Below are 23,829 nucleotides of genomic sequence, written 5' to 3'. Positions count from 1 at the left end.
AGAATGTGTGATAGACCGTCTGATTCCTTTCATCAATGAGTATCAAAAAATATAAAATGTAATTTTTTGGACCGACCCTGGGCCAGTTCACAATCCAACAACTATAAAGGTTTAAATCGAAAAAAATCGGTTTGACGTCGAGAAATGAAAACCTCACATTCAACCCTTATCTTCGCGCAATAAATAAAATTTGGGCTATTTGTAAGAAGAAATACTCCTAGCTTTGTGAAACAGTCGAAACTTTAAGAAAATATCGAATCAGGTAGGAGATAATTACCCATTAAGTTGCAAAGTCTTCCGAAAAATCAGTAATGGCGGACGGGATGAAAAAGGTTGAATACGAGATGGACAATGGACTTCAGGCTTCTTTGTTCGCGAATGTCTATGATTAGATATATTTACGATATCACACCAGAATTTGAGATTTCTAGAATCATATTTTGACCATTTTTAGGTCAAAGTTCTCCATCGCCACTATAGTACGGGCTCTTTATGTCAAAAACTGTACAAATTGACGCGAGTTCTTTATGCTGATTGATGTCTCTTCCGTCAGGATGCACGAGACTCTCGTGTATCCTCAATATTTTTTGTATAAAAGCAGATGAAAACCAGACCAAGTGTACTACAAAACTCTTTTCCATATTTAGCGTGAGGCAGAGTGAGATTCGAGTTCTGGTGGGTATCCACAACCATCGCGCGTCAGTGCCGTATCCGTCTCACTTTGTCGCACTCACTCAATCATGCGTCTTATTTAATTAACCATACTGGGTTACTTAAATGTTGTCTTATTAAAATACAAAAAACTTAAATGTTGGTATATCATTAGCCCTCGTTTGTTACGGCACTTGCCGTATAAGTCACTCCCTCAGAAACTTTGACCCCAAAAATCTCACGGTCCCAAGCATTTCTAGTCGGGCAACAAAAGCTGAAAATGTAGCCCTTCATACGGAGAAAATTCTGGCATCAGGTTGTCAGCCTAGAAATGGCTGGGACCATGACTTTTTTAACGATTTATGTGTATGCAAAAAAAACCGCCAATTTTCGAATTTTGAAACTCTTGATGCATCAAAATGTTCGTATTCCAGGGGGAAGTCAAATTGCAAATGCAAGTTAGGGTCTTATTCTTTTAGTGCCGAGTGTACATTGACTTTCTCATTTTTCAAAATTTCCTTTAACAATTTTTGAAGGGGGCGTGGTTGCATATAATTCGAAAATACCTATGGTATATTGATGTTTCTACCCAAAAATAAATTTTGGATTTTTTATGTGAAATTCTGTGAAATCGACGCGAAAAGAACTTGTACTTTTGGCTCATTTTGTACCAGCAACTGCATGGGAAAAATTACTCTTACTGCGGTCAAAAAGGTCACGTAGGGGTTCATTACTGAACTTCGCCTTAGAAAAAAATCATATTTGGATAAAAAAAATATCCAAACCACATGTTGATACGACTTTTGGTTGGCCAACAATGAAGGAATATGTGTAAAAGATGTTAAATGGGTCCCTTAGAGGTACCCTCGACATGTGAATTTTTTTGTACGCATTTTTTGCATTGTTTTGACTAACTACACTAGCTAAATAAAATTAAAAATTATCAAATTTTAAATACAATTGTTTCAGGGGGGCCGTACCAGAAAAAAGTACTGCAAGCCTTATTTTTCAAAATTGCAACAAATTGGTGTAAAAATTGAGTGTATGCATAAATTCAGCAAAAACAAAATATAATGGGAAAACTATTGGTAACGCGGCAACCATTCTAACAATTTCTTCTTCACCAGATAAAAAATATATACGGTTTGTGTATTTGTTACAGCATAATTAATTTTTCCAGTGTGTGAATTAATGCTACTAACATGATATTATTAACCAACAGGAAAAAATTAAAAATTCTCGTCTTGTGCGCTCTTATCGGGACAATGTGTTATACTTCTTCATACTTTGGTCAAGACGGAACGACGGGATTGCAATCCCAGAAACTTCGATACAATCGACTGTGTCGAAGTTTCTGGGTTGAAAACGCCACACCCCATACGATTCGCAAGTGGAGTGATAAATGCAATATTTCTGAAGAAACGTTGAGGTAAACTTATTTACTTGATAAGTTTTATATTCTAAACTGAATTTATTCACAGGCTGCAAGCGTTCCTACAAAGATCGCAAGTTAGAGCGGAATCTAGGCTTGATACGAGCTTTATGCATGATCCAGAGAAGGAGGCTGACTTGGAAAACAGGCTATCGACACTTTTAGCTGATCAAATCGAATCGATTCAGCGGAAGGGATGTGAAGAGCCCAATTTTACGTGCGGACATCAAAACGGTTCGAAACGTACTGTAAAGCGTGCACACATGAATAAGTTATTAATTTGACCTACCTCTACATATTTAGGTTGTGGATTAGGTTGCCAACTGCATCACAGAATTGCATGCCTTTTAATTTCATACGTAACCAAAATGCCATTAATTCACACCGTGGACGTGGACAGTGACTCTTGGTCCTATTCCTATAACAATAAATGGAGTGAAGTATTTCTCCCTCTGGGGTCAAATTGTACCCCCAGCACAAATACGTACACTTGGAGATGGGATCTAGATAAGAAACATGAAGGTGGTAACTCTATTTGACAAACTAAACCGATTCGTCAAATCTCATGTTAATAATATTACCATAGCCAGCTAACCTAGGACATGGCAGGGAATAAATTTACGGTAGATGGTTTTTGTTGAGGTGAGGCCGGCCTCAAAGCACTCAGCATGTCTCATCTTACGAGAAATAAAAACCACCGACCGTAAATTTGTTACCTGGCTAGCTGGCTATGGTAAATGGTAATAATGACACATAATTTAGTTCCTTCAACTTGTGAAATAACTTAATATAATAATTTAATATATTTTTGGATAATTTTCTTTCAGTGTCCAAATGCCACAATGTTCTGTTTGACCATTCTCACACAGAAATTCCATATCCTCTCTCATTTGGGATCCCTGTGGATCCATCGCTTTACGACTTATTTCAAAACATCACAAATCGTATTCCAGACCCATTTTTATGGATGATTGGCCAGTTTGCAAAAAATACTATGAAATTGAATCAAACTTTTGAGAATCAAATTAAACAGTGGAAAACGGAAATTGGGTTCGACGCCGGCACTGAAACAATTGTTGGGTATGGCTCAATTTTGTGTACTTCATTATTATCTCTACCAGGGGGTTGCGGAACATGATGTTATTGTTGAGACATTTGTATTGGAGTATCAATGGCATTATATAACGTCATGGCCTGTAGCTTGCAGTTCCTGATTCATCAAGTGAAGACGAGAAAGTTATGAAATTTGCATGTGTATCATACACAGTGTATGTGAATGTGGATTTTTAGATTACATATTCGACGAACTGACAAGTACCTCGAAGCACCGAAATCTGTCCACGAGGTCTCCGAATACATGGCCCAAGCTGAGAAATATTTTCAAAAAATTGAAGTTCTGGGGAAAAAACCAATCCCACGAGTAGTTTACATTTCATCCGATAATACATCTGTGATTAATGAAGCAAGATCTTTGTAAGTTTAAATTAATGATGATAGAAACTTTAGAGGTTTATAAGGCTTGCTTCTTCAGATATCCCACCTGGAAAGTGCTTGGATTTCACTCCTCCCTCTCAGAGTCATTTACCAAAAGGAAGTTTGGCCTTTTCGAAATTGCCAGAGACATTTTACTCCTTACTGAATGTGAATACGTTGTATGCCCGTATAAAAATTTTAACGGATTTTATGCAGAAATTTGGCTGGATTTTATGCAGCAATTTGGCTGAATTTTATGCACACAAATTTATGCAGGGTGATTTGTGCATAAACTGTGCAGGATTATGCATAATTATGCTAAGGTGTTTCTATAGAAATGAGATAATTCTAGCCACAAGCTTTGTATGAAGAAAAGTCTCTTCATAAAAATATCAGTTTATAAACTTTTATGCAGAATATACTCTCCAGGAATTTATGCAGAATTATTCACAATTTTTTATGCATAAATCATTATGCCGACTAAGTGTGCCGTATTATGCAGAAGTCGCCACATGATTTTTATACGGGTGTGGCTTATCTTCAAATGTAAATGACTCATGCAAAATTTGGTAGCATATTAATTTTCAAAAAATAAAAAAAATTAACTTCGTGTCTTTTTATGTATACAGATTTGCCAACTAATATCCGAGATGCAAACGTACAAAAAATTCAATCAGGATCCACCCCACCTCAAGTCGTTGGACGGACAATATGAATACCCATTAATTAGCCATGGCTTATTTCAAGAGTTTAAGACCGTTTGGAAAATTGACGACCATGAAACAGCCTTATTTTGTGATTTCCAGTAATACATACATACCGATAGAATTATGAATTATGTATGTATGTATGGTACTATTGTAAATTTAAGTTAAGGAATACAAATTCAACAAAACATATAACGGATTAATGATTGATTAACAGAGCTGGGTGATTATTGGTTTTTTAGGGTGGATTAAGGATTATGGATTAACCACAAAATAATGTGGATTGTGATTAAATTATTTTCGTGAGATTAATTCATGTCAGGATTAATCCGGATTAATCCATAAATTCTGGAAATTTCAGGATTATGGATTATGGATTAATAATCCGGATTAATTTGGTGATTAATGATTTTTACACTATATCTAGCGCAAAAACTTCAACTATGTGGTTTCACATAAAATATTTAAAAGGCCAGTTTCAATTGATATATGTAGCACAAGGCAGCGAGAACATGTTGATTCTTCAAATGGTAGCTGACAGAACAAAGTTGTGAGAACTTGAGACTTCAAGCTACACAGTGGGATGAAATGGAACTGGGAATTGAACTGAGTAATCCAGATTGAGAATTAATCATGAATAGGTATTAATATTAATCATGATTGGGATTAATCAGGATTAGTAATCCGTAATCACGATTATGGATTAATGAAATCAAATGGGATTATTCCCGGATTAATTCTAATTCCTGAAAAATCGGGATTATAGATTGGGATTAATCTACAAAAAACTCTCATTGCCGGATTAGGGATTATGGATTAATAATCCATAATCCGGGATTAAAATCCATAATCCTTAATCAGGATTATCCCAGCTCTGTTGATTAATAATAGTGTACAAATCTACTAAAAATACTTAGGTTACTCTAAATAGCGGGAAGTATTGTGCATTGCAAGACCACATATCAAAAAGTTCATCGACTATTTCATTAATGAAATAAGATAATATCTTTGAAGATAAAACACAGTTCGCAATTTTGAAACATTTTTTAGCTTTTTAATGGGACCATGGTCTGTACATATATAAATATACATTGCATGCAATCACAGAGTTAAATAACATAAGTGGAGTCTTCTGTGTTCGGTGTGAGCAGGATATGTACTTACCTTCAACAAAATTACCATTGCAAGATTGCAGTGTTGTAGTAATTAATTACAAGAAAAATCGAAAAGTAATTAAGTAATTGATTTTAATTACTTTGTGGCAATGTAATTGTAATTAGTAATTAATTACTTGACTTCAATTGGGTAACAAAGTAATTAATTACTTTGGGTAATTAATTACTCGGTTGCTTCGAATTAGGCAGTGTATTGTGTAAAATCTTGATTTCCGAGCTCGTTTTTGGAAGATGGTGAAGATTAATTTTGCGTTAATTACGCTCCCCCAATCAATTATTAATTTCCTTTCAATTTGAGAAGTTGGAATATACTTAGATTAATTAAGTCCTTGGATTAATTAACTGCTTAATCTTGAAATGTTAATTATAGTTCTTTGAATTTACATTACATTCGTACATTTACGCTCTTAACTTTTACCGCTTGGTATTAAAATAATACCAACCGGTATTCATATGTGACTCTACCAAAGTGGTAGTGGTAAGTGGTGCAATGTAGTAATAGCTCGGTATTAAAGTTTTACCATATCGGTAACAAATTCTTACGGAGCGGTAAAAATTTACCAGCCGACCGGTATAACTTTGAGATCAAGAGATAGTAACTTTGATACCGGGAAATTAGTACTTGCGTAACTGTACCATACTTCATGATTATATAAAAAATGTAATTAGTTTGTAATTAAGTAATTAATTACTTTTGACGGAAGTAATTGTAATTATAATTAATTACTCGACTGATGTAATTAGTAATTGAGTAATTAATTACTTTCTCTCGTCCGATGTAATTAAGTAATTAGTAATTAATTACAAACTCAAGTAATTAAGCAACACTGCAAGATTGTCATGAGGTTGCAAAAATATGGTATTTGCATGGTAAACTCATGTAATACGACTTCGTGTATATTTGTAAACATTCGGACATGAAATCGCATTCCGATCCACTCGAGTTATACGCCCCTCATGCTCTAAATTGTCGCAATTTATTATACGGCACAATTTAAATTGTAAATTATAATTTTTAATTCAAATATAAAATTATTTTTTTGAAAAAATTGTGTTGACGAATATCGCTTCACCCAGGACAGAAAATTTCCGGCAAGTTCAAACTGTTATAAGCTCGCTGTTGTACCTGGCGATAAAATATTCGCATTACATTTCTTCAAATTTTTAATTGGAACTTTTTTGTACCCCAATTTTTAGACGGAATATATTTAAAACTAGGGATTTATTTACCTGGTAAATATTTTCAAAAGATATGGCTTCCTCTTGTCCCGGACTCTCTGACGATATCAAGGAAATTGTTATCGAACATCGCAAAAATGTGGTAAAGTATAATCCAAAGTTGGCCGAAACGGTTGGACTCCTCCGAGTTAGGAAAGAGCTGTGCGGAAAACCTCCAGATTATTGGCGAGAAAACGAACCGGTTGTTCGCGACGACATTTCTGGCCTAGAACCGATCACTTTCAAGGAGATGAAACCCGACATTGTCTACAAAGGACGGGTATAGTAAGCAATGAAATAAATGGCCGTCCTAGTTTAATAAATTGATTATGCTTATTTTTAAGATTATGCATCTGACAAATGTTGATATCCCGATGCATTTTGAATTTGAGTCGGCTGACACTTTTACTACCCAACATGTTAGCGCTGTTCTTCTTCTCCAGGACGGGAATGGGGACGTCAATCGGGGATTTGTTTACAACTATGTGCTACCAACACTGATTTGGTAAGTGATATATGTAAGATGCCAATGTGCGTATTTGTGCATACAATAGGTATTTTTAACAATTCACAACACCAGGGAGTATGAAGACTTTGACGAAATCGCAAAAATGGGAGACGTGGACGCTAACAATGTCCAAGATCTTTTCGGAATTTCGTTCAAGATTAGCGTGGCCGATCCCGAGCTTAAAACTGGCGAGGATGGAAAAGTCGCTCTTGTTGTCATCCATCCTGAAAATTTAATTGTGAATAAAATTCCACCGAATCAAAAGAGCTGCCGTTACTGCATGAAACGTAGGAAAATTTTCTTATATGATAACAGTGCTACAAATTAACTGTGTTTTCTAGAATTTCAAGCCACTGCAAATTCATGCTGTGCCAGATGTCATGAAGCATATTACTGCAGCAAAGACTGTCAATCCGATGACTGGTACAAGATGAAGCACAAAATTGTCTGCATTACAAAGTAAATTAGTCTAAATATTAATATTAGGTTTTTGACATTTATGCTAATTTTTGTGTCTCAAAAATAGGGAAACTGCGGGTAAACGTGCTGTCAAAACGAAATACAAGTTATACCCCCAGTGGACGGTGTACCAGTTGGAGCAATCTATCAGAGTTGATTTATGCCCTTCGCTGGGGCCAAGTCATGCCAATCTACGCCATGACTATGGATTTGCCAAGTGTGCTTCAATCAATGATGTAAACAATTTAGCTTAAGCGCAGCATTTTTTAAAAATATTGACTAACTGTAAAAAATAATCACAGGAGGGCAAATTGCTCGGACTCTATAAGGGAATGGTCGACATTATGAAGGTGGACATGGTCATGTTGCACAAAGCGATGCTGGCCAACAATTTGGAGGACTTTATCAAGCAATGCTTTGAAAGCTATCCAAGCCAGAACAGAGTATGTTTTATATATATTGTGATTAGTGTCGTACTGGATTTTGCAAATATTAATAGAAATCATATTCATGACAGGGCGAGTATTATAAAATATTCCTGAAAAATCCATCCGTCGTTCGCTGGGACTAGGAAAGCCTGGTCCAGAACACATGCAAAAAACGATCCATCCATGCAAAATGATTCTCTTGTGGTGTTTACTTGTTCTTCTATGTATATTTAAACAAATTATTATTCTCCGTGTTCTCAAGTATTTAATTATTTACATAAATTTGTAACAAGTATTGCAAAAAACTAATTGAAATTAAATAATTTACGAATCCTGAGTCTATCTATCACATCTTATCTTGATTACAACAAGCAAACGCATAAGTAGATGCATTAACTCGAAATTTATTTCCATACGATTTTTTGGAACTTGTTTTTATTTGAAATTAAAGTGAACCATATGTTGAACAATTATTATCATGGAATAATCGTATGTACATATGCATATACATAATCGTACTTCCAAATGTACAAATATGTGCAATATTAATATTGATCCCCAGAAGTAAATAAATTACAATTAAGCTGGTTAGCTCTATAAACACAATAGAAATAAGCATGGAAATTAAGCCGCATAGGTAATTTTTCTGTTGTTGTTCATATGTAACAGCGATATTCGGGAAGTTATGAATTACTTATTTTATATTGCATGAATAAAATGCTGAGCGATTGCTTAAATGTATTCAGGCATTAATTGTTCAGTCTTTACTGAGTCTAATAAATAATTATCGTCATAATTGTTTAGTTTTTATCGTTAATTTCCTTCCCTAGGAATGTCTTGGGAAGTATGTATGACAATGCCATAGCAAATGAAATCCAATTAGCCATATACAATCAATTTGTGTCTTAATTTCAGTTCCGAACAAGCAAGTTATTGATTACCTTTAACTAAATATCTTATTTTAATATGATGGAGCCAATTACTTTTACACAACTATAGCGTCAAAGCGTTTCGCATACAATCGACACATTTGAAATACTTATCAAATAGATATAGGTCTGCATAGATAGAAAATCAACTCAGGATTCAACCCATCGTCACCGTAAAAAAATACATTTCCTTGTCTGCATACATACTCTTCACGTTTTGAAACTATCCACAATCATGTGGTTAACATCTTTTAAACCACCTTTGATTCATCACTTGTGGGCGTGTAATCTAATCCGATGCACACTCTTTCAATGGGATCCTTCCACAGAGCAACTAGCCATCCCAAAAAATTGTAGTAGTTTCCGTCGATACTTTTTCAAGTTTCAACTATTTTCTCATCTGGCGTACGCACTTCTTGTGGCAGCCAAAATTGGGCTTGGAAAAGACCCTTTGGCCGCAAAGTGTCAAGGTGTCGTCTTTCTTGGGATATCGTTTGTCCTCCTAATGCCCAGATGGCACTTAAAGGCGATAAATGAACCGTGCCAAAGTTTAAACGCGTTCTTGACGTTTGAAAAAACATTACAGAAAAATGGTAAAACTTTTCGTAAAATGGGGTTTAATTTCGAAAAATATAATTTAACCTAATTATTTTGAAACTTATATAGGTCCTCTACCCCCACCGTCTCTGGAGGACAAAATTTTAGTCGTATTTCTAAAACTTTTGGAAACTTCAGTCGTCGTTGTGCCCCTGATGGTTATCGCAATTCAGCTGCATAACCCATGTGCCGTTCCGTTCTTCGGATCAATGTCGCCGTTTTGTCAAGATGGCGTGTGGACAGCGCCACCTCTGCACATTTGGGTGTCCATGCTATGTGTCGAGTACTGGTTATGGTTACACATCGTTTATGACGGAACTTTCTTTGTGTTTTACACTTTCTTTGTGGCTGTCGTTTGCATGCTGGATTATCTCAAGCATGTCGGGCGGTAAGCATTGTTTGGCGTGATTTGTGTCGTAAATCAAGGGTTAAATTTACGTTTAATATGTTAATATGTAATTATGTTTAACATATAGATTAATAGAAGCGTTAAGGATACAGAAAAATGATGACCATGCTGATTTTGAGGATCAAGATGACAGAACAACTCGAATAAGACATGTTTTCCATACCTATAGATGTGTCCAATTATTGGACAGGATTCTGAATTCCGCACTGAAGGGAGAACTTGTCCCTGCAATTATCGGTTTAGTGCCACAAATTCAAGTATTTTCATTATTCGTGTGCATCAGGCTCTCGTCGAAAATACCATTTCCTGGCGTCCTCCTATTTCCACTGATTTTGACGGATGCTTCCGTCGTCAACTTTGTCGTCAATACATTAGCGGCTGCAGTGAATACTAATTCCTCAAACTTACTAGTCGATCTGAACCAAGAACTTCGTGGGTTTTCGGTCCGCTCAAGCTTTAGGAAGGAGCTGAAAGCATCCCGACCAACAAAGATTCAATTCGGCCAAAACTTTGTGGACAAAGGAACGCCGCTGGTGATCGAAAACTTTTGCTTTAATCAAACCGTATCTTTATTACTTTTGCATAGTAGAACACTGAAGAAAGTTGGTTAAATTTGGCATGTTTTGATAAGTATTTATCAACATATAAGTTACATATACTATAATTAACAATCAATAAATAACAAATAATTCTCGTACATTTTAATCTTATACTAGCAAAGCATTCGCCGTGTGCTCCACAACGCTGGTCAGAAAGTCACTCTTTGTCTCCTTATCCACCTGCATGAATCGAAGCTCATGAAATCCCATGGTCAAATTGATATCTCGTAAAGATCTTAATTTACACAGGAAAAGTTTCCTGTTAGACACGGAAATCACCAAACACTTGAAACGATGTCGAAGCAGGTCACACTTTTCTGCAACCGTGTCCGCGAAATCGAGGGCAAACAAAGTTCCCAAAATTCCGACAAATGTGCAGAGGACAATCGTACCAATCAGCCACCACGGGAGGACTTCATTTCTAGAGATTAATATATAATTTGCATACGCACACAAGCCAATTGATCCCATGAAGTAGACGTAGCCAACAAAACAAATGCAGTTGTTGCAGATTCGTACAATTATTTCGTATTTCCGGTAAACCATGAGATGAGATTGGGTTAAAATGTTTCTCTGGTCAAGTAATTGTTCCATCTGGCAGACCAGTTTTCTCAAAACTTGTAAACAAACTATGGAGTATGTCGAAAGGAACATGTGTAGCCGCAACGCTTCCCCGAGAAAAAACCAGGCAGTTATAAAACTCACAGTAAATTCAGAAATTGTTAGGATTCCGCGAAAAAGAGAGAATGTCATGTCCGAATGTTTTCCAGAATTGGAGGGGAGAATCATATCTTCGAGATATTGCTTCGAAATGTGGGTCAAAAAATCGTGCTCGGCGTAAACGTAGAAGAATATTACGATTGGGAAGCCATAATAACGAAATTGTAATTGTCGCTTTACCCGTTCTGTCAACCATTTTTCGATGGGTGCTGAATTGCCTGGTTTCTTGAAGGTAGCTGCATAAAGTAAGATATACTTTGATTAGTGTACTTTAAATTTGTGGGATATAATTTACTTCAATGTCTGAGGGCTGTGTAAATCATTGCAGTTCTGAATAACACTAAAAAACTCTGCTCATTTTGTTAATGTGAAAAGTGTAGAGTGAAGAACAAAACTTTTCATGCAACTATTTTAATTACATAATATTTAATCAGAATATCTTCAAGCACAATTCATAATTTTACTAAAAACACATTACACTTGTACATAAGTAATATATTAGGGCATTTCACGTCAGCCTTCGTAAGCCGGTAACCACGTAAATTTAAGAAAATTACTAACTTTTGAGGAAACTTCGGAACGTCTTACGAACTTACAAAAAAATTAAAGCCATGTTTTTGGTTCGTAAGCTGATCTTCGTAAACTGACGTGACGGACTTACTAAGCCATGCCATGCGTAAAATGCCTCCGTATTGCTCAACCCAACCATTATTGTTAGACACAAAAAAACAGTTTTCGTGGCAATTTTACAATAGATAATTAGCCTTTTAAAAAAGTAGTAATAATGACTGAGCACTATATATAGGAACCCTGATTTGAATTTGGCCTACCAGTATTCAACAATTCTGAAAGGCTGGACGCTTGATTCAGTCCATACGCAAAATCGCCTCCATGTCGACCAATAACAATGGATTGATACGACAGAATTTGAATGACTATGAGCGCAGCAAGTATGCAACTTATCCCGAAAGAAATCGAAAAGGAAGGGTAAGAAATATTGGTTTGGAAACGGTGGCTCGAAATGAGGTAAATATTCGTTAAACATCCTCCAAGGAGAAGGAATGCACTTAATAATGGCCACACTTCAAAGAATGCCTGAAATTTTCGATTTTTATAGGAATGAAGGTAAATCTTAGCTTCAGGGAAATTCCATCGGAACAAAAATGGATAGCGGAATGGGTATTTTTTGTTGTAGTAGATTTCAAAATATTGACACGATAGTAAAATTTTTTGCACCATAGTTTCCAATTTTGGATGTAATTTCGAGTAGTTAATTTCAGTCTGCTAAATACCTTCTTCAGTTGTTAGTGTGGGCTCCAATTTATCGCAATTCCTGAATGTAAATGTAGGAGTTTGGATATTACAAACCCTCGAGTCTCGAACTATATGACGTTAAAATAGAAATCGATATTTGATATATGAGATCTTATTAAATTAAAGAAAATTGTGTCCAGTTTGTATTCGCTTGAAACAGTATATTAATAATAAGTAAACAATTATATACGGTAACATAGGCAAGCAAAAAAAAACATTTTATTAAAGTTTGCGAAATAATAACCTTTACCTAATAATAATAAATAATAACCCAACTTATGTATAGTCTACAAAGCCAACAAAACTATTGACCTGCATAATTAATTTGCTTATGTAAATTGGTCCGCCTAAGTAGGTAAATACTTATACAATACTTATACGTCTGGTGTGTATTTCTTAGCGGATTGACGTTACAATAACTTTATCATTTCTTAGTAAATAACACACTAACACATTACGAACACATTACGAAAAATCGACTTGAACTGATTATGTAGCTAGTTTAACTTTAAAAGTAAATCTATTTCAAAATTTCTAAAAGTTTTGCAGTGAAATTTAAATGATACATTTGTCGATTATTCTAGATATGTTTTCGCATACCAGCTAAATTAGTTATATCTGTAAGATGAGCATGCTTTTCATCAAATTATAGCGTCCATACACCTCTAGACTCCAAAAAATAAATAAATTCATAAAGAAGCTAAAAAAATAAAATTCTAAGGTAATTTGGTTAACTCCTAAAAAGGATGTTTATGAATATATGCATAAATTAATTCGTTCAAGGATATAATTTACATATGCATATAAACATTTTGACACAATGTTGTCGTCAAGCAGGTCTATAAATAAGTTATGACGCATAGAAGGTAATAACTTATATACCTACATATATTACTATTTATAAATTTGGATATCGCTGCTCATACTTGACTCTAACCTTAATTAACATTGAAATCCACAAAAAGTAATTTCCTTAGATAGAGATAAGTAAAATTGAACAATAAATTCATGCAAACCCTAGCAATTTACTTGTTCTTCAATATTCTAAACTATTTGTTTACCTACTAAAATTCATATCAATCTTTACACAAACGTGATTTATATACATACATATGTATTAGAACATATGTAGTAGATACTTATATTTAAGCACATATGTATGTATGATTTCGTCTAAAAAACTAAGCAAATTAAATACACCTACATACCAAAAATATGAGCAAATTTACGCAGAAAATTTTGGTACAAATATAAATATTTGTACTTATCAGATCTTATCAGAGGGGATATTATTCAGCCAATATCCGTAATTTTTCATGATATAAATTTATATATGCTTCATGCACATGGGGAAATTCAAAGTCTAACTCTTCAACTGATTTGTTATCTTCATCCTAATTTTAACATACTGTAAATACAAAACTGCCGAAATGATATCAACCAAAGGAAACATTCCACCTCTAACCATCTCATACCACACTTCCCCCAAAAGTATACCCACACAAATCCCACTAATTGTTAAACAAAGCAGAAAAAATCGAACCAGGTGTGAAAAAGCTACAAATCTTGACTCTGACGTAACGTCGCTTAGAAGTATAGGTATTTTACTTTTCACATTTACTACATTTTTGGACTCTTGGCTTAGCAAAAGTTGCATTCGCTCGATCCAATTTTCCTCCCACAATTTCAAAAAGCCGAACTCATTTACAACCGATTCTACTTGCGCCAATTGTTTAAAATACGGTACTTTGAAATAACTATAATAATACGAAATTGAGCCGACATTCAACAAATGACACTTGACGATAGCATCTGAATCGAAGTTTGCTTCTAAAAAATGATTAACAATCAAATTGTAGATGATCACCTCTACATTTTGTTTAACTCTGGTCGCATCCATAAGAACGCCTAATTGGGTGTCATGCAAGCTTGCATTTGCCATAGCATAAGCTAATTCTTTATGATGCTCTAGCCAAATATTTTTCGACTCTGGATGGACGATAAGGACCTTGTCCAAGTTCTGAAGAACGCCGTGCCTAGCAAAGTTGGAGGCGATATCAGCGCTCACATTCATCAAGTAATTACATCTAATATCCCACGTGCAAATAATCCTGTTTTTATCCGAGTTATTGATAAACTGACCAATATTTTTATAACCTGGTAACTCCACAGGTACAATTAGTTTGCTCGCAAATAAGGTTTCGTACGATGTGTATAACAATATGCACATTAAGACAAAAGATACATGTTGTATCTTCCTTGATTGATAACTCTGTCGAAATAGGGCTGAGGCCAAGTAAGCCATCTCGTGCGCTACATTTTCCTCTTGATTTTGGAAAAGTGACAAAACCATCATCATTACGCCACTGGCGGTAATCATGGCCCACACGAGAGGATTAAATGGACTCATCCAAACTGACCATCCTTGCGGTAACCGAGTCTCTATTCGGCAATAAATGATGGAAGGATTCCACTCGGACGATCTGACTTGGAAAGGTTTGAACCATTCGTTCCGATATTCGAAGGTAATATAGGGATAGGCATTTTGACCAAGTAGAACGGTAAGGTTGAGTGCGCTTTTAATAAAGGCGAGCCTAGCAGCGCTAACGGGGCATACGCCAACGGGAAGGTCCCAGGATATCCACGACCATATGTCCTCAGTGAATTTGTAACAGTCCAACTGATGTTTATCTAAAATTGTTTGAAATTCGTTATCGAAAGATGTACGCTTCTTACATAATATGGAAAAACACATTTGATTAAAACTACACTACAAAAATAAATACACATATTTACGTACGTATATCGGAAACGTCAAACATCGTGGGAACAACTCCTGGCAGAAATGGGTTCGAAATTTCAAGTCTGGGAAATTTATACAAAATTGAGACGATTTCGACATCCTTTGGCACTTCTACCAGCAGCATTGTCTTTCGTTCCAAGTAATTGTAGTAGTGATGTTCAAGCGATCTGTCCAAATAAAATTCGACAAAGACAAGACACGGTGCAGAATATAGTTCCACATTTAAATTATGACCAAAACTGTAACGAATTAAGATGAAAGCTGATTCTTGTCGATATATCTGGTGACGAAAACTTGCAAAAAACAGGTAACTTAAGGTTTCCTCCCGAGGCGACTCGAAGAAGAAAATGACATTGCACCACGGTTGATGTCTTCTCTGCATTGTGGATGCCTCCTACAGTCCAGTCGAATCTTCCTCTTCTGAAACACCAAACGACCATTTTGTGTAGATAAGCCAGGAAACGCGGGATGATTCAAGTCGATTGTGGATATCGCCAATGTAATGCAAACCACCCTCAAACTTGCCAACATGATGATAATGGAATGTACATTCAAAAGTAGGTAACGGTTCGGGAAGACGAGTTAATTGGTGAGAAAAAAGTGACAACAATGCATTACTATTTGCAACAATAAGTAGTAAAACTTTTAAATTATGCTGCATTTTGAAATATTTTTGAGATACGCAGGCACCGTAGAGCAAGCTATCTATGTTGACCTTGTATACATACAGGGTTTGGCACTTTGGTGGATACAAATTTGACCTTGAATAACCCCGGAACGGTTTGTCGTAACGGTTCAAAATTTTGAACAGACGAGCATGTTATCCTCAAATAGTTGTGTGCAAAAATTCAACTCTCTACTTTCAAAAATGCCTCCCCCACAGCCCCCAGAAGCTGAGACAGTCATTTCAACTTGTTCCAGAAAAAATCTCGCCCGTGTTTGCAAAAAATGTTATTTAAATTTTCTGTTCAGGAATAAGAGTGCGTTATTGGTGACAATTGACGAAGAACTATTTTCCCTACAAGTTACTAATTGGGTTCGAAGAGCTTAGTACACGACAAATGCCGAAAAAAAATTCAAGAAATTTGGTGGTTTTCAGTGAGGAGAACTTTTTCAAACATTTTATGGTTGTGGGTGCAATGTCCGGTCGTGGTATCCTCCCACTTATCAAAGTCTCCCAAAAAGTGAACGTATCTGCAAAGTATGATGTGGACCGTGTTTTGAAACCACTTTTAGAATAACATTTTCCTAAATTACACGGTGAAAAAATAAATAAGGTGATTTTTCATAATGACTCAGCGACTTCGAAAACGACAACGTTGACTCAAGATAATGCAAACGACCTTGAACCTAGAATGGGGATAAAAATCATTTCGAATAGTTAAATACCTGTAAAATGCCCTGACATAAGTCAAATAGACTTTTTTGGGTTCGAAGACTTGAAAATAAATTTTTTTCTATGGAGACCAAATTTTTGAGACGGAGTTTGGAAAAAGTTAAAATGACTCTCTCAACTTCTGGGGGCTGTGGGGGAGGCATTTTTGAAAGTAGAGAGTTGAATTTTTGCACACAACTATTTGAGGATAACGTGCTCGTCTGTTCAAAATGTTGACCCGCTACGACAAACTGTTCCGGGGTTATTCAAGGTCAAATTCGTATCCACCAAAATGCCAAACCCTTCTGTACAGTGACGCTCGTAAATGACGTGTTTTCGCTTGTAATCAAGAACTGAACTGAATTATATATTTATAGAATGTGTATGTATGTAATTTCGAGTATCATTAGAATCTGAATCGTGTTTTTATGTTTCTACGTATATCTGTTGGTTTTTGGCAATATTTGTTGTGTATGTATTTATTTTTTGTAATAACTAGACTAAAATTGTGGCCTTATACTTGGTAGTAACACTCAGAAACTAATGAATAATGGTGTCAATTTACATATGTATTAATGGAGAAAAAACTTCCACTAATTATCTTCCACAGAATGAAGAGCTAAGTTGCAGACATAGGGTTAAACAAATTTCTGGATATGAAGCTGAATCAGCTTATTGAACTCATAAATATTTATGCACACAAAACCAAGGTTAAGGCTCATACGGAAACCAATCTATCAGTTTTAGATAACCTTGACTGTGCAAGTAGCCGGTGAACTATGAAAAGTTTTCATTGAAAACTATTTAATGTCATGGGTGTAATTATGCACATGGTATGGTATATTCGTTCAGATGCCCTATAGCTAAATAGATATGCAGACGTGGTTGCGCCAGTGTGATTTGTGTATTGTTACAATGATTTCGTGTAAGGAGCTATTTAATAAAGTTGGTTTGTTTTAATTGATTGACAAAAAATGTATATTACAGATAAAAAATTATAGAGAAGGGTTGGACTGTAAGTACAGTGAACTGAAGGTACAGGAATAGGGAACTGACTATGAGATAACAATTTAATCGACACATTTGTCGAGTTTGATCAGAGTAAGTACTTAAGGATTAATTTTTGCAATTAGATAAAACATTTTTAATGAAGGAAAAGCAACGTATTGTAAAGATTTTCATGAAATTGTCTTTTTAATCAAAATTCGGAAATACAATCCCCGGAACCCCCCAGTACGTCGTGGTTCTAGGAATTTGGCGAAAATTGTTGTTAACTTGCGGAAATTCTTGTCTTCCCCTCTCTTCCCCAATTTCATTTCTTCTCAGCGTATTCGTTACCCAACGTCGCTCCCGATTGTTTCTTCTCATCTGACAATAATCATCTCGATATTGTCGATACTCCCCGCAACTTTCCACCGCATTGTTTAATACTGGATTTCTAAACTGACCCGGGCCATAATTTCCGCTCGGGAAACACATCCTCTGCAAATTCGGAGCTCTAAACGTAGATTCCACCATTTCCGGATTATTGCCTTGAATCATGGCATTTTGCAAGTTTGGAAAAATTCGGTCCATCTGGTTTGCCATGTTTCTGTTGGGTTGACGTAAGTCCATCCGTGCATTTTTGCACCTAGGGTAATTTACATTTGGCGAGTAGTTCAGCCCCGTATTTTGCATGGAGAGAGATTGCAAGTTTTGACTTGGAATGTCCGCCATGGAAAATTGTGTCGGAATATTTGCACATTTTAATCTTTGTAACCTTTCACAATTTCGGATGGATTGACTCATTTGCGACGCCGTAGGGGGATCCATCTTCACATTTTGCATTTCCAAACTTTCCAGCGATGGGGGGAGCGGAGTCGCTTGTGTGCATCGGCCACCATTAATTTCCAGCTTCTTTAGCTCACAAGAAGACGGCATTCCGGAAAATATTTCGTTTTTATAGTCAACATTGTTGAGATTGAGGTTCATCCGGGTGGGAGGGCTATTGGTGGGAGGTAGATATTGGTTTTGCTGAGGGGGAGTGGTGCTCTGGGGTGCTGGTGTAGTTTGTGATTCCAATTGGATACCAGATTTGGCTAGGACATCTTTCAAGATACAGGCAAACTTTCTCCCGTTCAGAAAAACGGAAGGCGACACTTGGTTCTGGGAATCAGGATTTGGAATGTTTCCGAATTGGATCATGAATCCTGTAAGCATTCCTCCATTCGTGTACTAAAAGGAAATTAAGTATTTGGATTTGAGTAAAAAATCGCCTAAGTTTAAAAATATTAGGAACATTACATAATTAAAAATAACTCACTTTGGTCAGCGTATAGGGGACAGTTATTGGTTCATTTTCAATTTGACAGGAGTCGGATTGTGTCGTATTTGCGTCCGTGTTAAGGATTGGGGATGGATTGTAATTTTTGGGACTAGCTTTTCCTTGGTTGCTGTCATCGCTTTGAGAATTATTTTCAGGAGGAGTGTCAGGGGCATCGACTGGAATTGGGGATGTACCAGAATTAGTGGGGTCAGCAAGAAATGAAGGACTTGTGTTTGGATTTGTTGCAGCCGGGGAAGTTGGGGGCACATTTTGGTCTGCGGAAGCTGGTGATGAACTAGCCTCTGACGAAGTTGGCGTCAAATTTGGGTCTGCAGAAGTTGGCGCCAAGTTTGAGTCTGCGGAAGCAGGTGATGAACTAGCCTCTGACGAAGTTGGTGGCAAATTTGGGCCTGCAGAAGTTGGCGATACACTCGGTTCAGAACTTGTCGTTGCCTGCAAATTTGGCTCCAAGCTGGGGTTCACCGTACCTGCAGACAAATCTGATTCTTGTCCATATGCAGGTGAAGTAGCCGCCACATTGTCATCTTTCCTAGGAGAAATTTCGTCTTCAGTTGGCTTGGGTGGATTCTTCGAGTTTTCTTCCCCTTCCGGGTCTACTGGTGAAGTTGTCGTTATTTGTGGAGACGAGGTCGTAACAGTAGAAATTGTTGTTGCTTTCGAAGTTGAATCATCATTTGTTTTCTGTTCGAGCGGAACACTTGAATCGGAAGCAGAAATATTTATCGGCTGTGTACTTGCTTCGGCAGCTGGATTAATATTTGTCGTCGTTTCAATGGGGGTCGGCAATGAGCTAGCCTCCAACTGAAAAGTTAATGTATGCAGATTTTTTTAAAGTTATGTTTCCATTTCCATGTTTGTTGAATTTTAACTGGAAAATTTCAGAATAATGACCAGCATTTGAAATTCTTCCCGTATTTCCTTTTTTCTCATATTACTAATACTATGTGGTCCTGAACCTAGATTTTCACAAATTAAATACCAACCAACCTGTAATTTAAGAGCAGTAACTTGAGCCAATTTTTCAGTCAGTTCCCTGATTGCGTCATCCAGCGATTTTAGGCTTTCACTAATCTCCCGTTGTAGAGAAGCCACCCTTCAATCATTAAGAACAAATAAATATTTACATACAACTTATATGCCGTTTTCACTTGAATTGACTGATCTGGCAATCAATGAACTGTGCATCAAGCATTTGACCCGATTTTTGGCTTTATATACATACATTCCTCTACCCATCTGAAAATAAATACGCACACACTGACCTCTCTAAAATTGGCTACAAGCTTTATGCACGACACTCAAATAATCAACATAATTGCACAAGTAGATACACTTTCAACTAAAATTATTATATTTACCCTAATTCTTAGTAACTTATTTAAAAATTGATTACCTATCAGTATCAGGTGTTGGAATGGACGCCTGAGAGTGGACATTATTTTGTGAGATAGAATTTAGCAATATTATCTGTATCACAACCACACTTAAAGTTGAAGGCGAAATTTTTTTGGACACCTTCATGGTTATGTTTGTCTGAAATCGTGCTGGAGCAACTTGTAAGCTGCTACTGAAACTAAAATCAAATTATTTCGAGATGTGTATCCGTACATATGCCATCATATTTCAATCTCACTTCGACTTTCAAAAATTACGTATCATCTTCTCATTGCGAATGTCCATCCTAGATACGAACAAAGACCTTGTCCAGTGTGAATTGTCTGTAGATTGGAGAAGAATGTACCTAATTTTGCGAACATTGAGAATATGCATTTCATTCAAATCCATATACTTCAACATGCGAATTTATTGATGCCAAACCATTATTATTCAATTGCGCTTGTCATCATTTTTTATCTGTTTCTTGATCCATTCTACAGAATATAAGCAGTATGTATGTACTTACTAGGATGTACAAACTAACCATGATTCATCTGGAAATTCTACGTAAAAAGTGAAGAAGTAATTCCAAGATGTACATATGCATACTACTCTAAACCGGATTTGATAGAAAATTAATAAACGTGGATGAACTAATATTGCAAATTTTATTCCCAGAAGAGTGAAACGACCAGATTGTAAGATAAAAAAAGATTATTTATATAATAAGCAAATCTGCCTTGGGTAAATAAATGTGCATATCAATTTTTATAATTTTTCTGATGATCAATATTGCAAACCAAAATTAAAAATACTTTATCCTTACATATATATATTTATATACATATAATATCCAAAATCCATTCCATACATACACATACAGCTTCTGTTCAGGATATTCTCAAATGTATATATTTGGGTATTATTTCTTGCATCTAGAATTCCGTCTTAGGTTGCCTTACGAATTTTTATTTAAGTTTTATATTGGGAAAACATATTATCAATAAAAATATTATAAATGAAAAAATATATTTCTTAATTTTTGATCAAATTGTCTTGAAACTTGGATTATGATACATATCGTAATCCATTATTTATTAAAAGATTTTTTACATAAGAACAAATAGATTTATTAGTAATTCATATATTTCAATGATTTTACCAATTGTTATTTGCCATTAATCAATAATGCATTGCTCTCATGCTGCTGCCAAAAACACATATTTATTTACATAAATATATATGTACGCTAATGTTATTAATAATGGTATTGTATAATGTACATAATATGCAGCGGCATTCATCAAATTACATGAACATCTTTGTATTTATTGTAAATACTCAAAAATACGCATAGTGTACATATTTACATGCACTCGTAAAGTTTATGTGCATAATTTATGAACAGCATGTTCATTTATTTGATAAGTTTTTATACATATATCTGAATATACGTCATCCTTGTCCATTTTATCCTGCAGTTGTAGTTGATATATTCCCGATGTCACTGTGCCAAAGCTGTCCTCCCCAACTCCACCCGAGGCAGTCGTACAGGACAAGCCGAGCGCCATTAAATGTCCCCAGCGCTGTGAGACACCTCTGACCTTCGGCTCCAATCAGTTGAAAGTAGGCAGGGACCGACTATGAACAAAATAAAAATTTTATGTCCATGCATATTTACATTTGATTTTAATACATACTAAATAAATATTTAGTATACAGAGTAATACTCACCGCATTTAGACGAGGATACCAAAGTTGATTCACGGCAAGGGAAGAACAATCGTTCTGAGTCACGGTTGCCAGGTTACCCCCACCACTCCCAGCAGTAAGACATTTTCTGCTAGATGTCGAGATCAATTGGTATTGGTTGATGTCTTGATATTTCTACAAATTTTATGACTTAACAAGTATTTAACTTGTATTGATTAGAAATTATTGCAGGGTAACTCACGATAAATTTATAATGCCAGATTTCGTTGTAAGCCCCCCTGACGCAATCCCACATATCAGTAACTCCGCCATTGTCCAAGTTGTAGCCATGTACGCCGACACATTTATTGCTCGCTTGACCCCGAAGATACAAATCTGGCAACTTGACAAAAATGGGTGGAAAATGTTACATTAGTTTTCATAAATTCAGTAAATTTCACTAAATTTCGCATACCACTACTTCTTCCAAGCAGGTGGATAGCACACAGTGAATAATAGCCGCAGACAAAGTCAGAGCTAAGAAAAATTTATACATTTTTACTAAAAATGGTATGTATCTTGCTAGAGATAAATGACAACTAAACAATTTCAAGGAAGACGGTGATGTATTTATGTATTAAATAAAACTGAGGCCATTAGAAAATTAATATATTGATCTTCTTATTTATATAGCAAATGCACTTAATTAAGTGTATTTAATTGTCACCCGAAGTGTTTTGACATAAAAAAATTATAAATTCTTGACCTGTCGTTACTTAAGCTATTGCAATTTAGGAAAGATAATTACTTCATAATCACTGGAATTTCCATAATCAGTAATCAATGATTAGTAATCCATTAATGCGGATGGGACGAATTGTATACAAATATTTATCCAATTACTAATTACTGGGATTTCCTTTAATTATTGACTACAATTTAATAAACTTTAGATAATTAAACAATTACAACTTTGCAATTATTTATTCCAAAAATATCCCACAAAAAATAAGTATTTAACGGAGTGTAGAGCCTCTGAAACATTTACATAGAATCCAGACTTGCTGAACGTGGTTGAAGCAATTGTTTCAAAATAATTTTCACATTTTTTATATTTTTCCAAATTTTCAAAAAAGGGCATCATGGTCCCCATTATTTTAACCTTCCTATCTCTCATTGTCCCTTCCCTCCACGCGCTCACCATCTCCTACACCGACGCCAAACCAAACCGCCAACTCTGCATGACCGATTGTCGACCCAACCAAGCCCAAACGGCTCACTATTGCTACTGGGGGTGGGGCCAGGATAAGTGGGACTACTGCACCCCGGGCATCATTCCCGCCTTGGAGTACAAAACTGCCAAATACCACCAAACCCAAGTGAGCACGTGCTCCTCCCTCTGCGGAACTTTCGGGGAAACCGACGGGAAAAATTGGTGTTATCTTAACGGTGACGAGGGCGGCGGAGCGTGGGACTATTGTTCCACCCAGACCGACGTTTCCATCACCGGAAATGTCTGCACTAGCCCCTGCGGCGATGATCTCGATACACCGACACCCGAAACGGTCTGCATCGTCAACGGTGTTATCGAAACCTGCTCCCCTCCCCCAGACGCTACCGCTATGAATAAAGCCTTA

The 23,829-nt window shown here is 36.0% G+C and overlaps 3 protein-coding genes across 3 annotated transcripts; 1 reads left to right on the top strand and 2 right to left on the bottom strand.

Annotated features, from left to right (window-relative positions):
• Positions 1-6,387: 6,387 nt before the first annotated feature.
• On the top strand, positions 6,388-8,388 carry LOC110849892. The gene is made up of 8 exons (XM_022097364.2): positions 6,388-6,530; positions 6,636-6,936; positions 7,001-7,161; positions 7,237-7,451; positions 7,506-7,623; positions 7,691-7,859; positions 7,926-8,066; positions 8,141-8,388. Exons 2-8 carry the CDS (start codon positions 6,691-6,693, stop codon positions 8,192-8,194), a joined length of 1,104 nt encoding a protein of 367 aa, XP_021953056.1. The 5' UTR covers positions 6,388-6,530; positions 6,636-6,690; the 3' UTR covers positions 8,195-8,388.
• Positions 8,389-17,723: 9,335 nt separating this feature from the next.
• Positions 17,724-20,722, bottom strand: LOC110850414 (flocculation protein FLO11). The gene is made up of 4 exons (XM_022097847.2): positions 20,517-20,722; positions 20,111-20,216; positions 19,100-19,924; positions 17,724-19,011 (listed from the first exon to the last, which is right to left on the bottom strand). Exons 1-4 carry the CDS (start codon positions 20,642-20,644, stop codon positions 17,992-17,994), a joined length of 2,079 nt encoding a protein of 692 aa, XP_021953539.1. The 5' UTR covers positions 20,645-20,722; the 3' UTR covers positions 17,724-17,991.
• A 1,235-nt stretch (positions 20,723-21,957) lies between these two features.
• LOC118435812 (extracellular exo-alpha-L-arabinofuranosidase-like) lies at positions 21,958-22,834 on the bottom strand. The gene is made up of 4 exons (XM_035852246.1): positions 22,668-22,834; positions 22,455-22,595; positions 22,235-22,387; positions 21,958-22,141 (listed from the first exon to the last, which is right to left on the bottom strand). The coding sequence occupies exons 1-4, from the start codon at positions 22,746-22,748 to the stop codon at positions 21,971-21,973; spliced, it is 546 nt and encodes a 181-aa protein (XP_035708139.1). The 5' UTR covers positions 22,749-22,834; the 3' UTR covers positions 21,958-21,970.
• Positions 22,835-23,829: the final 995 nt, after the last annotated feature.

Source organism: Folsomia candida, unplaced genomic scaffold, assembly GCF_002217175.1.
Source record: "Folsomia candida strain VU population unplaced genomic scaffold, ASM221717v1 Fcan01_Sc005, whole genome shotgun sequence".
Lineage (NCBI taxonomy): Eukaryota > Metazoa > Arthropoda > Collembola > Entomobryomorpha > Isotomidae > Folsomia > Folsomia candida.
The sequence above is the reverse complement of the archived record's forward strand: the minus strand, read 5'-3'. Positions and strand labels throughout refer to the sequence as shown.

Bases quoted from the DNA above. Each gene is read 5' to 3' on its own strand.
- LOC110850414 (XM_022097847.2), bottom strand. From the start codon at position 20,644: ATGAAGGTGTCCAAAAAAATTTCGCCTTCAACTTTAAGTGTGGTTGTG. The intron at 20,217-20,516 runs GTAATCAATTTT...TAATGATTGAAG, and splicing joins CCAACACCTGATACTGATAG to GGTGGCTTCTCTACAACGGG. The intron at 19,012-19,099 runs GTGAGTTATTTT...ATTTCCTTTTAG, and splicing joins TCCCCTATACGCTGACCAAA to TACACGAATGGAGGAATGCT.
- LOC118435812 (XM_035852246.1), bottom strand. From the start codon at position 22,748: ATGTATAAATTTTTCTTAGCTCTGACTTTGTCTGCGGCTATTATTCAC. The intron at 22,388-22,454 runs GTGAGTTACCCT...TAAAATTTGTAG, and splicing joins TCTGGCATTATAAATTTATC to AAATATCAAGACATCAACCA. The intron at 22,142-22,234 runs GTGAGTATTACT...TTTTGTTCATAG, and splicing joins GGTATCCTCGTCTAAATGCG to TCGGTCCCTGCCTACTTTCA.
- LOC110849892 (XM_022097364.2), top strand. From the start codon at position 6,691: ATGGCTTCCTCTTGTCCCGGACTCTCTGACGATATCAAGGAAATTGTT. The intron at 7,624-7,690 runs GTAAATTAGTCT...TCTCAAAAATAG, and splicing joins AAAATTGTCTGCATTACAAA to GGAAACTGCGGGTAAACGTG. The intron at 8,067-8,140 runs GTATGTTTTATA...TATTCATGACAG, and splicing joins GCTATCCAAGCCAGAACAGA to GGCGAGTATTATAAAATATT.